General features: G+C 52.0%; 1 protein-coding gene across 1 annotated transcript in view; it reads left to right on the top strand.

Annotated features, from left to right (window-relative positions):
- Positions 1–17,592, top strand: part of PTPRA (protein tyrosine phosphatase receptor type A) — a 79,701-nt gene that overhangs the window by 22,095 nt on the left and 40,014 nt on the right. The window contains exon 3 of the mRNA XM_032187134.1: positions 14,823–14,894. Coding sequence (XP_032043025.1) covers positions 14,862–14,894 — 33 coding nt within the window. The 5' untranslated portion in view covers positions 14,823–14,861. The remainder of the gene's footprint in view (positions 1–14,822; positions 14,895–17,592) is intronic.

The raw sequence follows: 17,592 nt of genomic DNA on the forward strand, positions 1-17,592 counted from the left end.
AGGGAGTGAGTAACAAAAATTATTCATGCTATTGTACTGCTGTCACATCTGTGGTGCAGGGAGATGGCTACTGCACAGCCCAGATCGCCCAAGTCTTGGATTTGCCTGCTGAAAATCTCCTTTACTTGAGTTTTGGGGACTCAAGCCACGCTGGGAAGTCCTCTGGGTCTTAACAGATGGACGTGCTCTGAAACCAAACCCTGGGCTTTGGGGGATGTCTGTCTGGATGGACTTCAACCCAGCTGAGACATAGAAAATATTTATGATGTACTTGTTTGGAGAAGCTCACCTCTGACTTTGCTTCACCTGAAAGTGCTCTTTTTCTGAGATGTAAGTTATCCTGGAATTTCTTGGAAGTGTCTGGAAACGAGTGCAAAGTCCGTGGGTATGTGGTTATAGGGCTCTTTTTTTTTCCCCCATGAACTTCTGTAAGTTGGAATGTATCTGAGTACATTTTTTTTTTTTTTTTTTTAAATACCAAACTCGAAAAATCCCCAAATACCAGAAAATAGTCAAAAATATCAAGATTTGTAATACCTGTATATACTTCTTTTGTTTCATGACTACTCCTAAGATAATTTTGCTCACCAAAGTTAGACAGAGAGGAATGCCATGCTTCGTAAGCACTGGTTAGGATATGCAGAAAATGGGAAATAAAGAAGATAGGAGACTGAGTTATTTTATTTATTCCATTGTGGCTGAAGGTGAGGGGTTGCTGTGGTCTTTAGGACTGGGTCTGTGCTGCTGCTGGTGGATCTTGTGGGGCCATTCTGCTGCAGCTTTTTTGGGAGGTAAGAGGTTAGTGGAGTCCTCAGCCTCTTAACGGCTTGAATTTCATCTTTTTGCACCAAATTAAAGTTAAAATTACATCCAGGACCAGGTGTTTTTCTACAAACTGAATTTTTGCAGCCATTTTCTCCAGCATTAGTGGAAGAAACTCACACAGCCATTTTGCTGAGAATCAAACTTTGCTTTTCCTTTTTTTTTTTTTTAAATGATGCACTCCGTTCACAAATAACCAGCTTGTTTGCTGAAGACCTTTTGCTTTTCCTACAACCAGACCCAAACGGCTGCGCTCGGGAAGCACCAGAGGGTTGGCTCAATTGTGAAAGAAAAAGCTTCTGAGCTTGCTCTTCGTTGTGTACTTGCTCACTTCTGGCCTCCAAGTCTTTCACAAAGCTGAGAAGCATCCCATGGGGCTGGAGCTGTCCTGGGGTGGTGGATTGAATGACTTAAGTATCTTTTTTTGGTCCGATTTGCGACTGGAGCTTTAATTTATTGCCTCCTCTGTAAGCCACAGATATGTTTGTCATTTGCAATTACATGGTAGGGGAAAAAAAAAAAAAAAAAAAAGAGCTTTATTTGGATTTTTAATTCATTCTTTCTCTTCGCCTTGGCGTTTGTTGCAGTGAAAGCTTTTCGTGAGGCTTAAAGGGCTGCAATAGCTGCTCACGTGGCCACCATGCTGCAAGCCCAAGGATAAGAAGGGGTTTTATGGCTTTGTAGAGACCGATTAATGCAACTTTCACCCAAGTCGATTTTGTAGGTCGAATATTTTGAAATTGTAGCTTCTTTAATCCCGTATATATCCTCCTGGTTTATTTTTTAAACCTGAAATGCAGCCTACAGGAGCTGAGCTTCAACTCCTCTTCCAAAGAGGCAGGGGGGCATCATCCGAAGCCGGGGGCACCCCCTGCTGCCCCTAACCCCGGAGGTGATGCTGGCAGCTGGGCTTGGCGTGCACGTGGGGGATCACCACATACCTCAACGCAGCAAAAAGCCCGCTTGCTTAGCGTTTAACTCGACCTTAAATTGCTGACGCTGGGATTTCCATCCACGTGCAGCAGTTTCTCTCTTTTACTGAACCGGATCTGGTAGATTAAATGCTTGTTTTCAGAGGGGGGAGAAAATCGTGGTGCAAATCCGGTTTGGGATTTCGGTGACAAAATACTTTCACCAAATTTAGTGGGGTTTCGTGCGGGGATGGAACCCGTCAGTCTCTCCGAAGGGCAGCGAGCTGAGCATTGCCTGGGTGGTTTCTGTATCAAACGCTTGAAGGATATTCATTGTTCACAAGAAGTGCAATCTTCTGTTTACCCAAAAGCTTTATTTTTACAGGGCTCTGTTGTTCCACAGGCTGGTGCTGCCAACGGCAGCTTTGACTCGGTGATGGTTTCGGGCAGACGCGATGCCAGCCTCTGCTGGAGAAGGTGGCTCATCCGCGGTGCGGTGGGGGCGTAGGCTCGCTGTGTGGAGTGGCTGGGCTGCGAAAGAATGGAAAAAATGAGATTGTTCATGAATATTTTATTTTTTTTTAAGCGTACTCCTCCGATTGCTTCTGTAATTTCCGTCTGCGTGAAAAGAACGCGTGCCAACGTCAACCGCGACGGAAACGGGAAAGGTGTAGTGGGAGAAAGCGAAGATCTCTTCTCTTGGCCAGTGCTCCATCAGCTTAATAATATTTTGAGCAGGGAGAGCACTGCACTATGCCTCAGGGGGGCATGGATTTCCTTTCTGCCCCCTCGAGTTGTTGGGGGAAGACTGACCCCAGCGTGGCTTCAACACCCTCCCCTTCGCCCTGTGCAAACTCATCCTGCTCCGATTGCACAGAGCACGAGGACAGCACCAGAAATCTGTTTTCCTGTCCCCCAGGGACCTGGAAATCATTTATTTTAGTTTTAAAGGCAAATCTCGTCTTCCAACATCTCGTCAGACTTCAGCCCCGAAACGCGCCGGTCTCCTGGCAGCGCCGGGTTTCCAGTAGGCACGTAGTTAATCACCACGGTGCGGCTGAAGGGAAAGCCTTTGCTCATAAAAAGAGTGGGAAATAAATCAAGTTTTGCATAAATCTCTTGATTTATGCCACAGCGTGGTGGTGGCGCTGGAAAAATCCAAAGGTAATGGGAGCAGGAGCAGCAGCGCTGGGTTATAGTTAAAGTTTGCCTTTTTTTTTTTTTTCCCATAGAGGGAAAACTGAGTGTGAAGTGGTAATGGTGGAGTCCACGCACCTCTATCAAGCCTTGAATGCGTTTCACCAAATATTTTCATGGTGGATTGAGATTGGAGAGGGTGTTGGAGCTTGAGCAACACCCCCAGGTTCCCGTGCGAGGGGTGGCAAACTGGATCCCTGGGCTGCAGGGATTCAATCGGGTCGGGTCAAACCCTCCGTGCTTAAAACCCATCCTGCGGGCAGAAGGGAGGTGGAGATGCCAAAATTCGGGAGGAGCTTTGCTGCACGGCGCTGGAAAGCTGCTGGAAAGCCCAAACGGATGGGTTCAGTAGGCGTTTTGGGTTCGGGTCATGCGGGAACACCGTCCTTCCTCTCGCTGCCTGCCTCCCCTCCTCGCCGGGCCCTATTTATTATTTCACTCGGGTTATGACTTCCTCGTCGGCGCACGGGGGTGTGGGAGGTGGGGGGGGAAGGAAACGACACTTGCTTTCTTTGCAGGAGGCTCGGAAGAGCTGCAGATTAAAGGCTGGGTGCTAGCGGAGGCGCTGAAATTCCTGCAGGTACGGGGTAACCCGAGACCCGGCCTTCGGGGCGCGGCGCAGGAGCGCTGCGGAAGATTGCAACCCGGCCAGTTTTGCTTTGTAACGTAACACACCATGGAAAAAAAAAGAGCCTGGCGGTTTATTTTTTTTTAAAACCTTTTCTTATTTATTTTTTTTTTTTTTTTTTAGCTGCGGCAGGGCGGCACCGGGCGCTCCCCGGCCCTGGTTCCTGCAGGGGAACGTGCGCTGGGAGCCTGGAGGGAACCGCGCTTTGTTTGCTCAGTCGCAGAGCCCTGGTTCCTTTCTCCCGGTCGCAACGGAGCAGGAAACGGGCTGCTTGTTCCCTGGGCCTGCCCGCTTTGCTCCACAGCCCTCTGGCACCAGCTCCCTCCTCGCTGGGTCCTGCCGGGAAGGGCTCCAGCTCCGCCGTCCCTGTGCCTCTCCCCGCGTTTCTCCTACACGGCACCGAGCTGGAGCTTTCGCTCGCCTACCTGGCTCTGCCTCTTGCTCCTTCACCTTTTTCTCCATTCTCCCCAGATTAAAATCAAGCGACCAACCACCCCTCGCCTGTTTTTTTTCTTTAAATATCCTTATATAAATGATATAAAAGGTGGCCGGCACACCCACCGGCTTCCGTTTCGCTTTTGCCCGGCGCTGCTTGTGCTCGGGGTGCCTCGAAGCAAGCGTTTTGTGCCGGGCCGTGGCAGCATGAGCAGACTCTCAATGTGACATTCAGAGCTTGAAAACGCTGCAAACAGCTTTCCGACAATAGCTGGTGTTGTTCAAAGGGCGGCATAAATAATCGAGAGGGTTTTGTTGGTTTTTTTTGTGTTGTTTTTTTTGCGTGGAGAAGAAAATCTCCCCGGGCTTGCCTGCGAGGCAGCAGTCTGTTTGCATTTACAGGGCCGTGAAAATGTTGTTTCGAGGGGAATCTGAGGCAAAGGGTGAAATCAAAAGGAAGGGACTGTCGTTATCTGGAAGGTTTTCAGCATCCGGGTGCGAGGATGTCTCGTAGGGGACGGAACCTCTCTTTTCTTGCATATGCTTTTTTTTTTTTTGCAGTGAGTTACAGAGAATAAAATCACTCCTCATCCAGTTACGGCAGCACGGGCTGGCTTTCTGGCACGAGCTCTAACAGATGATGAGACACCCAGGAAGGTAGGGTCACTGGTCGCTCAGGTTAGCTGAAACCTCTGGAGGTCTCTGGCCCAGCCTCCTGCTCAGAGCAGGGTCACGCTGGGCCGTGCTGCTCACGTGTGGCTCTTGAAAACCTCCAAGGCTGGAGATTTCCCAGCCTCGCTGGGCAACCTGATGCCCTGCTTGACCAACCTCATGGTGCTGAAGTTTCTCTCCGTAGTTTGAACATTTCTCACTTCATCTCACATCCATTCTCTCGTGTCCTCCTACCACACACTCTGGTGCAGAGCCTGGCTCATCCTTGGCCTTGGAGGTGCAGGAAAGCTGCTAAACCCTCAGCTTGGTGCTGGGGAAGAAGGGAGAAACGTATCTTGGTGCAGCCAGCAGGCACCTGATGTTTCTCCTCCTCATCTTTCCATACACCTGTGCTCCATCATGCCTCCGATATGTTCATAGATCAAAAATGGGCAAAATGGGTTTCTGTCTTCATTTAATCCATGCCATTTTCTCCTGGTTGAGGCTGGGATAAGCCACAACGCTTTCTCAGCTCAGAATTGACTAAATTAGTATTCTGTGTGAGCTCTAAGAAATAAAAAGTAGCCACCCTGTATTTTTTGAAGAAGCTACCAACAATCTGGACGAATTTGGTTGGACCCCATGATTTCTCGAGGTCCCTTCCAACCCCTCCAGCTCTGTGATTTTGCGGATTAGCAATCGGGTTGCATTCAGCCTCAGTCATTAGCCCACGTTTGGTGATTAGCAAATTCTCAAAAAATCAATAACAAATACGCCTTTCTAACATATTTTTGCTTCCACTCTTGACCTGCATTGCTGCTGATGCACCCAGGAGGTGACCAGATGCTGCTGCATCCTTTGGCACCGAGACATCTTTCTGGGGCCGTGGCCTGAGTATTGGGCAGAGAACTGCTGAAATCATTATTTTCAATATGATGTCGAGTATTTATCTGTTCTTTCTTGTAATACTTTTTAAAAAAGTTAAGAACGGGAGCATTAGAGCAGCTTATTTCTTGGGAATTTCTCCAACACTATGGAAAGAACAGACCAAAACACATTTCTTTTGTGCACCGAGCACGTGTGCTGAGGAAAAAGCTTTTGCGCTTCCTTTAGGCTCAAACCAGCTCCCGCCTCGTCTCTTAAAATTACTTATTTGACCAAAAAAAAAAAGACAGAAATCATTAATAAAAAGAGAAACCCTTCTGAAACTGAAAGGAGAAGGCTGCGGCCGTGCCCACGCTCGGCCCGACACGTGCCGCGGGTAAGAATGAGGCCGGCGGTTTTGTCCCCGCGCTGGATTAGGCACAGTTGCCACTGGTTACCTCGGCGGCTGCTTTCTGGCAGCTCTGCCTTTCAGCCTGCCTCTCTTTTTCTCTCCAAAAGCAGCACCGAGCCCGGGGAAGGCAGCGGGAGCCCAGCGGGGCGGCGAGGACGTGCCTGGAGCCGGCGTCCCCGCGGGGATGTGCTGCGGGGTCCCCGGCATCGTGCACAGGAGGTTTTTCCCTCTGGGCTCAGCTTTAGGGTGAAGTTTTCATCCCTTTACCTACGTGACTTATAAATAATACCAATAGCAGCCTTTTTGGGCCGTGCACGAAGCAGAGCAGTTTGGTTTTAGCCCTACCACGTGCGCAGGCACTTGTTGGTCCTGGAGCAGCTGAATGTGGATTTGATGGGACCCAAAAGCAGCTGGGGGGCAGTTTTCTGCTCCGAGCATCCCTGGGGCACCCATCCATGTGGCTCCTGTTGGTTTTGGTGCTTTTATGCTGAGTACATGGGATAAGACTGCAAAATCTGTCCTCTACAGCAGCTCTGGGGTGGTGACTGCGTGGCACAGCCTGTCCCCGTGTCTCTCTGTCCATGTGCAAGTCCCTGGCTGCCTCTGCTCAAAAATCAGCTGTGTCAGGGAGAATAATTCGGATGGGGAAGGAAAAGGGCAGGATCACACCCAGCACCCCGTGTCTCCGTGCTCTGCAGCAGCTCTTGGGTTATTCCCCTCCTGAAAACAACCTGAGGGTGGGGACCCCAAACCCAAGCTCTTGGTGTGCTCTGATAAAAGCAGTTTTAAGGGGTGACGGGGTCTGGGGGGGGCACGGCCAGCTCCTGGCATACCCCGAGCTCCTGTGTGAGGTGATTCGGACAGGGATTTGATCCCACAGCGAGACACCATCACCTCTTCTTCCATCCCAGCAGCCTTTCAAAGCCGGTAAGTGCCCAGGTAGCGTGGCCGTGGGCAGTGTTCAAACACCACGGGGGAAATTCAGGGGTACAGAAGCACCAAGAGGAATCATTTCCCAAGCTATCCCGTGCAACACGCAGCGGGATCCCCCCTGCGCGCCCCAAAAGCAGAAGAGGATTTTGGTTTTTTTGTGTGTTTTTTTTTTTTTGTCTGCGTCGCGGTGGAAAAATCAAAGCCGTGGCTGGGGGAACTTGTGGTCTGACTATCCAGTTGGGCAAGCTCGGCTCTCCCTGCCATTTAAATACACTCGCCCAGAATTTTAATCGTGCCCGTCTCCATAACTACATTTTAACTCTTTAGGGGTACGCGGGGTTTCCGAGCCATCCACCGCTGCTGTTTAAACCACCCAGCCTCGGAGGTTGGGTCATTTAAATCCATTCAATGTGGATTTAAATCCATTGAATGGATTTAAATGGCCCAACACATTTAAATATAACACATTTAAATGTATTAGTTCTGTATTTTTGGGGTTTGCCGGCACTTGCATGCTCAGGAGCATGGCAGTGTCCAAAGTTTAATCGGAATAAATAAAACACGGAGCGAATTTGTTGTGGATATTAACGATGTTGGAGTTGCTCAGAGCAGGGAAAAACGCCGCTGGAAATAGTTAAGGGAGGAAAAAGGATGAAATCATCTCAAGTTTCAAGTACCTGTGAAAGAGAAGGGGCTGTCTCGGATGTTTTTGTTGTGGCGTTGTGGGACCGCGAGCGCATTTAGCCGCAGCTGGGGCTGCTGCAAAACCTGCGCCCAGCTCGTGCTGGGGGCTTTGCTGCTCGCTTCCGTCAGCTCTCCGATTGTCTGAGCAGCAGGGAAAGTTTCCATGGTTTCTACCTCGTTTTAATCGACGGGATTTAGGGTGGTAAGGAAAGGAATAGAGCAGGGATAAAACAACGTGGTAGCGGAGCCAGAAAAAGGAACTCAGCCTCTCCTTTTTGCTGGGAGCCTGTCCTGCTCGCAGCACGTACCCACCCTAAATGGATCTCTTCTTTTTTCCTTAGGGCTGCGGAGATTTTTGGGGGAAGAACAGTTGTGTGAGAGCTAGATTTAGCTGCCTTGCTGTTGTCTTAAAGCTCGTTGCAGGTGCTGGTAGCCTGGAGACATCCCACTGCCGAGCCTCGGCCAGCATCCCGGGCACCGAGGGCCTGCCCAGCATGTGATCTGCAGGAAGAAGTTTCAGTTCCTCGTAGCACAAAAAAAAAAAAAAGGATGATACAGGGGGAAAATAACCCCTGCCCCAGAGCTGTGCCGGCACAGCCTGCCCCATGCAAAGCACCTCGTGCCTCCCGCCTGCCTCCCTCCGCGTGCTCGGCAGGAGGAGCCTCCAGGTGGGCTGGCAACGTCGTTGTGCAACTTCACATGGAAATGAAGACAAAATTATCTCCAGGGTGGCGTTGGCCACGGAGAGAAAGGAAAAAGGGGAGGCGGTTGTACACAAGGAGTGCTGGTAACCCGGGCTCTGCGCTGGTGGCACAGGTTTAACCCAAAAGCGACCAGGAGTCGCATGGGTTTTGTCCTGCCATCCCCAGCACCTCGCCAATGAATTTCTCCAGCAAAACTCCTGTGGCTTGCACAAAAAGAGCCAGGTTTCGGGTTTCTGGCCCTCTGGAGACCCCCTGGGTATCTGTGCTGTTCGGTGGGTGCGTGCCCAACCTCTCCAATTCCCTCCACCCTCAAAGCTGCAGCAGAGCCAACGTTGGGACTGGGGACAGGGTCGGTTCCGTGTGCTCCCGGCGTTACCCGGAGGGAAAGCCCTGTCACGGGGGGTGTGTTTCAAGCCAGTTATAAATAAACGCCAGCAAAACCAACTGGTGATGGTTCCTTGTCCTATAAAAAGCTGGCGGATGCACTCAAAAACCACAGTTTATTTTGACAGTGGCTCTAAAATTGGAGCCTGATGGTCAAGCCCGGAGGTGGAAATCTTCCCTTAACGCCCCGAAATTGTAGGGTGCGAGTGCCAGGAGTGGAAACCCTGCTTCCTTTGGCCTCGGCTGCTGTGGCTTAATTTTTTTTTTCACTGTTCCAGCTTGCCTTTCTCTCGAACCTTTGCTCTGCACCACCACAACCTGCTGAGGGATCCGTCCGTCATTCGATGGGAGCGGGATGCCACGGAGGTGCTAAGGGGGGACCCCAATCAGCACCGATAACGGGGATAAAAGATGTGATGTGAAACCCTTCTCCCAGCATAAAAAGGTGCTGGGGAACTCGGGCATTTACAACAGCCCTAAAGGAGCCCTTGTTTTCAGAGCAGCTTTTCCCCAAGCTCTGAACTTGTGACCCAAAGGAGGGCAGCGCAACGTCCCGGCCGCGCCAACGCCGTATTTATAGCCGGGGCTCAGCAACCCGTCTGCACCGAGGGACGAAGCACATCCTATGGCAGCTTATACCCATTTTTAGAAATCTGGCTGGAGTTTTCTTTCTCCAGGCGGCTTCCTGAAAGGCCGCTCGGCTTCCCTGCCCCGCTCCCTGCGTGCGAGAGGCTGCAGGAAATCACGGGAAGGGCTGAAAGCGCCGCCGGGTGAGCTGCGGGACCTGCTGAAAATGCGCACTCCAGCGGCTGTGCCTCTGTTTGGCAGTCCGTGGGGTGGGCTTTGACGAAAGGACGGGGATGTTTTAGGAGGGGAACCTTTAGAAACGCTCGAATTTGCTGGCTCCTGGACCCTGGAAAGCCACAAACTTTTTGCAGGGCAGGTTTCCGTCGCGGCGCCGGGGATTTGGGAGCGACGCTGCAGCCTTGGCCGTGTCAGCCCGGTGTGTGTGTGGCAGGAGCAGCCCACGTTCTCGCTTCGTCAGGAACAGGAATCCCTGAATTCGAGAGCTGGCAGGGAAACAGCCAGCTGGGGCCGTGGGATTTTCCTCCAAAACATTTGGGGAATTGAGGGGTGAGAGGCACAGCCGTCGGTTCGGCGAGCTCATGCGCTCCAAAACCTTCCTGGAAAGGGAACCAGCACGGAGCCACGGGCAGGAGCCATGCACAGGGAGCTGACTGAGTCATGTGCGTTTTTATTTTTCCTTCCTAAGTATTTACGTTCGTTAAGGAGCTCTCAAGAGGAAGAGGAATTAAAAGGTTGCAAACGTTTGAGCTAGAAACGAGAGCTCGGCGGCTGCGCCGCGCGTTGCCCTCTGCGCGAGGCTCTCATCAGCCCTAACACCCGTGGCACAGAGCTCAGGGGCACCGTGCCACCCCAAAATGTGTTTGGGTAGGGTCACAGCTCATCTGTGTATCTGCCAGTACCCAAACTGGGTGCTAGCACCTCTCTTTTATGGCTGGGCCATCTCCCTGGGACCTGGCCCCCGGGGTCCGTGGCGAACCCTGCGGTGCCTTTGGTTTCCCCCCCCGCTCCCGGCCACATCGCTTCAATTTATAGACGATGCCCTTTTCCTAAAGCTTTGCTGGGTCTCCTGGAGGGTCTCCTGGCGTTTACCAAAATCCCTGAGAAGGAACGAGGTCGGAATTTGGCCAGCAGCAGCAGGAGGGGCCCACCGTGTGCTGCTGCGCTGGGCATCGGAGCTGGGCAGCGTCTGTAGGAGCGGCGCCGGGAGGCAACGAAACGGGGCTGAGCAAACACGAGGGCACCATTTCGGCGTCCACACGCAGGTCTGGCGAGGAAAGGAAAGCAGGAATCTTTGCCCAGAATATTGGAAACGGTCTCGTTAGGCACAGAGCCTTTGCTTCAGGTATTTGTTCCCCCCCTCCCTCGCTCAGGGCGCGGAATGGAGATTTGGAGGCTCGAGCCCTGGGGCTTTATCTCGGGGTGTGGCGGTGCTGCAGCCTCTTATCAGGTGTGTGGCGGCGAGCCGAACGGCTCAAACAAAACCCTCGCCCAGAAGTTTGGGTGCCCCTTCCGTATAATTCTGGGTGCCAGCCGCTGGGTTAAGGTGTTCGGTCAGGGCTCGCTGTTTGCCCCTTCTTAATTCCAGGTGGGATGCACCCACAGCGAGCGTGGCTCCAGGAAAAGTACCCAAAAAAGCGATTTTTGGAGAGGTTTATTAAGGGCTTGCTGGGGGAGGGAAGCCCTAGGGCGGGTGAGGACAGCTGGGTGGAGATGAAATACCAGGGGGGGGACGGACGGCAGGGCTGGCACCCAAACGAAGGCGGCTGCGCGGCGGCTGCTGTGCTTGGAAGCGTGGTAAAGATTTAAAGATTTACCTCCCGCCGGCTGCCAGCTCGTTGGGGCGTCGGGGAGGCAGCCAGGCGCTTTCTTCCCTTCCCTCCCCATCGCTCGTTCGGCTCTGCCATGCTTTGTGCTCGGCTGGAAGGGGAAAAATCACCAGGCAGAGCCGCGAGGAGTCCCGGCGCTCGCTGCGGTCGTGCCTGCGCGGTTCCAGCTCCTGCACGGGAAACATGCAGGTGTCCAGGTACAGAAATACCTGCTGGGGGGTTGTCTGTTGCGTTTTTTTATCATTATTATTATTATTTTTACCAGAAAGGGCAGCAATTGTTTGGCAGGCATTGCCGTGGCGGGTTGGGGCGGCGGCGGAGGGGGGCCGGGAGCTCAGCCCTGACAGGGGCTGGCCCCAGATCTCCAGGTTGGGCTCTTTTAGAAGCAATTAAAGAAATTGTTCATGATGGAAACAAAACCCAGCTGGTTTTATGCTTTAAGGGGCTCTGAGGAATCATTTTATCGGACCTGGCTTTTGAAATCTTAACTGTATTCCTCTCCGAGCAGCTCCCAGCTGATGGTGCGGGCAGCGCCTGTTTTGTGTTTGCCTTTTTTGCACCGATTTGTTTTGGAAAGTCTCCGGGCAAACCCTTTAGCATGGATCTTCGGCTCAGCTGCCATCCCAAGCTAACGTGCTGGGGGCAAACCCAAGCTGATTGTCACCCAGGGGTGGGGAGAAAAGCTGTCCGAGTGCCTGACACTGCTGCTGTGCCAAGGGATTTTGTGCCTGGGGGGTTTGGGAAGCTCCAGAGGTCAGAGTGCTGCTGCTGGACCGTGCCAGGAGCCGTAGCGCTGCGTGGAGAGGCAGAGATGAGTAAAGATGGGGAAAAAATAATAAAAAAAAGCCCCAGTTCCAGCCTGCCACATCCCTGTCCTTTTAGGATTTCCCCCCTCTGAGGCAGCCCTTGCTTTTGCATCCCCACAATAACCCGTTGCTGCTCCTGCTTCCTTTGCCGCGGGTCGGTTGGGGTTTGCTCGCTGCGCCTGGATGCAAGCAGCATTTGTGGCTCTGATCACTGCTCCTCCGGGTGTCTCCATGGGATTTTGTCACATTTGCAGCCTGCAGGGTCTCTGGGTTGTGCCCTGCCTCTGTACCTTGGACGTTCAGCTGCTGGGTGCTCCAAAACCATCCTCTGATATTTATCCCATCAAAGCGGCGAAGGGATGCGATAGTGCAGGAACGCCGAGGCTGAAAGCCTTTAAAAACCTTTCACTCGGGCTTCCCTTCCTTTGCTGCTTTGGTGTTTAGGCCCCGTTATTCTCTGAAAATTCAGCATTTGGTATTTTTTAAGCACTTCTAGCAGCGGGTCAGTGCTCGGGGCTCTTCTGCAGCGTGTTCTGTAGCCAGGCAGAGCGCCAGCACGACTGTCAGAGGAAATGCTCCTGGCTGCATCCCGGAGAACAGCCCAAGCTCGGGTTCCCTCTGAAGTAAGAGCAAGCCCGAGTCCCCCAGGTAGGATTTTTCCTCGTAATGATCCCATTTGGCTACTGAATTGGCAAGGGGTTCTGGCAGGGACATGGAAGGAGCTGAGGAGCTGCCCTGGTGCCAGCCGGGCAGGAGCAGAGCCACCCTCGGCAGCTCCCATCCTGCTGGGGATGCCTTGCTCCTCTGGGGCAGGTCAGATAATTAAAGCACCGCGGGTTTGAGCCTCCTACCCTTTATTATTTTCCTTGCACATCGGTGTTTGCACCCCGATGGTTCATTTTTCGGGCAGCCTCCCCCTGTCTCCATCCATAAATCAGCCGGTGGGGGCTCAGGGGAGATCTGTAGGAAGGGGAATTCAGGCTTCAGGCAGTGCCAGCGATCCCTGCAGGTCTCCTGCCCCTTTTTTGGGGAAATGGCAGGTTGCAGACACGCTCGGCGCATCAAAACCAGCGTAACCACACCTGATTTACGCCCAGATTGCCCTGATTTATGTGCGTTGATTAAAACACGCGCGGAGAGAAGCGGCTCTGCCTTCAACCCGAGCGCAAAGCTGCCCACACCACGCTACGAAGCATCCAAAATTTGTGTTTTTTTTTTTTACCAAAACGTTCATTCCCATGTCGGTTTGCCCCCAAAACCCTGGCAGCATGAAGGGGCGAGCGGCAGGAAGACCTCGCGGCGGGAGGCAGGAGGATGAAAGCTCCCTGCACCGGGATCCGTAGGGATTAGGGGCAGCTCCGATTTCCCTGGAAACACTTGGCTTGCAGGTGGATTACCCCGGCGGTGGGATTTGCTCTGTCTAGCCAACTAATACCTGGCTTACCGCTCCCTTAATTATTTTAATAAGCAGCCCAAGATCCGTAAGCCGCCTTTGTCAGCCCCGGATGAGCGGGGAGCGGATCTCGAGCGTTTCAGCGTTTCGTCCCGGACTGACAAACCCAGTGGGGTTGTCTCGAGCCCCACCACGTGCTGCAATCCCCAAAGCACTTCGTTAACGTGGCTCTTTGATAGCTGCCCTCCTGGTTCCTGAGCTTGTATTTCTCATTTTCACGTGGATGGAGCTGCAGCGAGCTTGCAAACCCCCAACTCTTCCTCTCCTACGTGTGCATTTCGAGAAACACGAGGCCAGTTTGCCTGGCTTCTTAGCAATAAAACTTCCTTCCAGTGAACCTAAAATAGGAGAGCACGCAGTAAACTTTTCCTTCACCTGCCCTTGTTGCTTGCAAGGCGTGCAGAGGGATCTTGAAGTCAGTGTTGGCTGGGAGATGTTTGGCTGCTGAGTCCTGGGGTCTCTCTTGTAGGTGAAGCTCCTCCTCGAGCTTTGTGTTGCTGTGTTCTCCAGAAATGCTTGGACCCCATCAGTGCTGGGTTTCCTGGTGCTCTGGGAACTGGAAAACTGAATTTTGGCTCTAGAAAATGGAAGCTCCTTCCTAAATCGTAGTATCTTCTTGGCTGTTGGTTGATGCGCCCTAACAGAGAACGGGTTCACCTGCTTGAATTGTCTCCATCCGAACGTACGCAGAAATAACACGCACGCTAACCCTGACACCTGCAAATAACCATTACAGGAGCTAATGGTGCTGTTCTCGAGGTGGGCTGTCATGCATTTGCCTTTTTGCCATCGATATTCTCCTGTTTGTACCACGAGGAGGTGTTTGTGCAGGTCCCCCCTGAGCTCCCAGCCCGTCGGAAGGAGCCAGGTGCCCATCAGGAATCCCCTTCTGCTGCTCCAGCTTTACAACCACCTCACTTCAGCTTTCGTTCTGTCTTTGCATTTGATTTTTTTTTTTTTAATTCCTACCTCCCGGTGAAGGTTTTTCCTGCGGCACCACGTCAGCTTCCTCCTGGAAGGCGATGGGAGCGCCCACCCCGTGCGTCACGCTCCAAACTTTGCAAAAAATTTGGTTTTTTTTTTTGCAAAACAGCTTCGCCCATTCCCTTTCAGCCCCCAGATGATGCTGATAACCTCAGGGGGCTGCAGCTTTTGTCCCGGCCCCGCTTCCTAAAGCTGGAAATGCCACGGCGTGGGGTTGTCACAAGCCTTGGGGATGGATTTGGGGTTTGGTGGCCTCCGTGCTTGGGGTGGGAAAAATGAACAAATACGGAACCGCTTCGACATGTATCCTTGCTGCCCTGGGTGAAGGCACACTTAGACAGAGCCACCAGAACAATATCTCTCCTTTTTCTAGCTGTGGTTTTCAAAATGCTCATTTTTCATTCCTTCTGCCCCCAAGCCTGTCTCAATAACAAAAATGAGCGTTTTGCTTGCAGATTAAAACATCGCGGAATTGCCTCGCAGTGGAAATTCTGCTGGTTTGGGGTTTAAAAGCTCTTTTTTTTTCTGCTTTGTTTGCAGGGGGCACCGCTGGAAGAACCTTTATGGGCTCCTAATGACATGCAGGTGGACGATTTACTGACGATAATTAAGGTAGGGGAGAAGCTCTGCGAATTTTGGCCTCTCGGAATTTGCCCTCTCCTCGAAATAAATCCCGGCTCACCGGCAGCAGACCGCTCGGAGCTGTTTTAGGGTTGGGTACACAGTACGGAGGGGCATTAAGGCATTACCTCCTTGTCCCTTTAAACACAGGGGAAGGGAAATCTTATTTAAGAATTACCTGGGAACGTGGCTAAGTGGAAAAAAAACCCGACTTCCTCCCCCAAAGGATAATGCGGGCTCTGTTGGCGTCGGGCTGCAAGGGGCACGACTCCCGTTTGAGAGCGCTCAGCACAGGGATTTTTTTGTTCTGCTGAAGCCTCGTGGTTGAGTTGGAATCCAGGTTCTAGCTTGCCATATCCCCCCCCCCCCAAAAAAAATAACCTAAAAATATATTTTATTAGTTTATTTTCACCCGCTCCAGCTTCTGTGGAAAGCTGGTCCAGCTCCAGGTGCCGTAAGGGAGTACTCGGTTCTTGATGAATGAAACGGAGGAAAATCCCTGCTGTGAAAAGCACCGAGCTGTTGCACAACACTGGGAAAGGAAACCCAAGTGTGCACGGAGCTAAAAAGAAGCAGTTTTGGTGATCCCTGCTCGAGAACCTGGGGTCTGGCCTTGCTGAGGCTGGCTGCGGAGCGCATCGGGGTGCTGGAGGGCACTGTTTTGGCACCTAAATGTGAGCAGAACTTTGCAATGGATAAAAAAAAAAGTCATGGGAGGGTCTTCAGGAGCTGGAGGAAGGGATTTTTGGTGCTTCAGAGGTGACAGATGGGTGTCCATGGCAGCTCCCCTGGCTCCTGCTATGGGTTTTCTGCCCCAGGGCTTGTGTGGGTGCCCACAGCTCCTCCGTTCCCTCTGCATTTTGGGGTGTCTGCACCATGGGGACACCCCTTTAGCTGGCTCTCCACAAGCCACCTGACTGTACCTAACACTGTGGGACCCTCCATGTACACCTGAGCATTTAAAACATTTGGGTTGAGCAGCTTGGAAAGGCTCCAGGCTCCGAGTTCCCACCAGGGTGGCAAACACCCCAAACCCAGCAACGTTTGGGGAGATGCTCGGGAGCCCGGATGGGACGAATGCCACGGGCAGGATTTTATTCTCACTTTTTTGGGGGGCTGTAAATGTTTAAGAAAGTCTCTTGAGTGAGTGTGGGTTGCGTTATCTCTCCATATATCTCTGGCCCTCTACCACAGGCGTTGCTTTACGTCGCGGTTGGGGTTTACGTTTCCTTTTAGCACCCCTGGAATTAGTGGTTTGCTCGGGGTTTGGCGGTGCTGGAGAGCTTACCGGCAGGGAGAGGGGGAAATTCAAGCCGTAACAAGAGCAAATTCTTTTCACGCAGGCTTACGGGTCTCAAACGTATCTATCTGTGCTTTTTGTTTGGCTTGCGATAAGATGCGCGGCTGTGGAATGTGCTCGGAGCAGGGATTTGCATGAATTATCATTTCTTACAAAACGAACATCTGGGCGAGCCTTCTCCCCGCGCTCCGCGAACACCCATGGGTGTTTTGCAAGGTTTGTGCGCCCGGGGAACAGCACAAAGCTGCTGAAATTTGGGGAAAACTCCTTCCATTTGGGGCGCACGGGGCCGTGTGACAGCGTCCTGATGTCCATGCTCATTTTCTCTGCATCTCATCAGGATTTTCCATCTTGGCGTGATTTTGGGAAAAACACTCTCCCGGTTATAGGGAGAGCCTGGGACAGTTGTGTTTGACCTTTGTGGGGTTCAGCTCCGTGGCTGGGAGGAATAAGTCCATCAACAGCAGGAACTACAGCCTCAAATTTGTGAAAGATGGGCGTAAACACCCATTATGGTCTCTTGGTTTTGCACTTAGAGCGTTTCGTCTGAAGGGTTTTACGTTCTCTTGGAGAGATCTTCCTGTAAATTACTAATTAAGCAAATTAGCTCCAGTGCCATCAGTCTGTCTTCAAAGAGCGAGAAGCTGACGTTTCGAAGAAACCTTCAGGCTTGCAGCCTGGAATTATCCAATATTGCAAATTACGCCGTCTCGGAGGAATAGGAAGAGCTGCGAGAGGATCACTCGAAGCTTGGGTGGCTTAAAAGCAGGCTTCTCGTAAAGAGGTTGGCTTAGCATTTTAGCTCAGAATTCTGAATGGATGCTAAACCCACCATCATCACTTAAAATTTGACTAAACTTGCTGGTATGAAATAATTAGCTGATCATCCTCTGTTTTTCTAGGCAGTGGGCAAGTAGACCGTAGAAAAGATGAACACGTTGGGCTGTTGGTCTAAAAGGCCTTGTCTAGAATGTATTTATTTCCTCAAAAATTGCTTTTGGTAGGGGAAAAAGGGGAATCTCTTTGTTTTGGAGACCAATTCAGTATGTCAGAGGTGTGGGAGACGAGGCTGGCAGTGCACGCGTGGTCCCAGCGCTCGCGTCTACGGCATTGGGTTGGGAAGAGCGCCGCGGCGCACCCAGAGCAGGAGGCTGGACGTGCAGACCTCGAAGGTCTTTTCCCACCGAGATGGTTCTGTGATGAATAATGGTTCTCTACTGCAGACACAGCTGGGCTGTCTGGGGTTTTTGAGCGGCTTAGAAGTTCAGGTTGAGCGGCAAGCTGCTCAAAAAGGGGGTTGGCAACAGTCATACCGACACCGGAGCGCCTGCTGCGACGTTTTGTTGAGGGTGGGGGTCCTCAAACCACATTTAGTCCTCCGAGAAAGTC

The sequence above is a fragment of the Aythya fuligula genome, chromosome 4, assembly GCF_009819795.1.
Source record: "Aythya fuligula isolate bAytFul2 chromosome 4, bAytFul2.pri, whole genome shotgun sequence".
NCBI lineage: Eukaryota > Metazoa > Chordata > Aves > Anseriformes > Anatidae > Aythya > Aythya fuligula.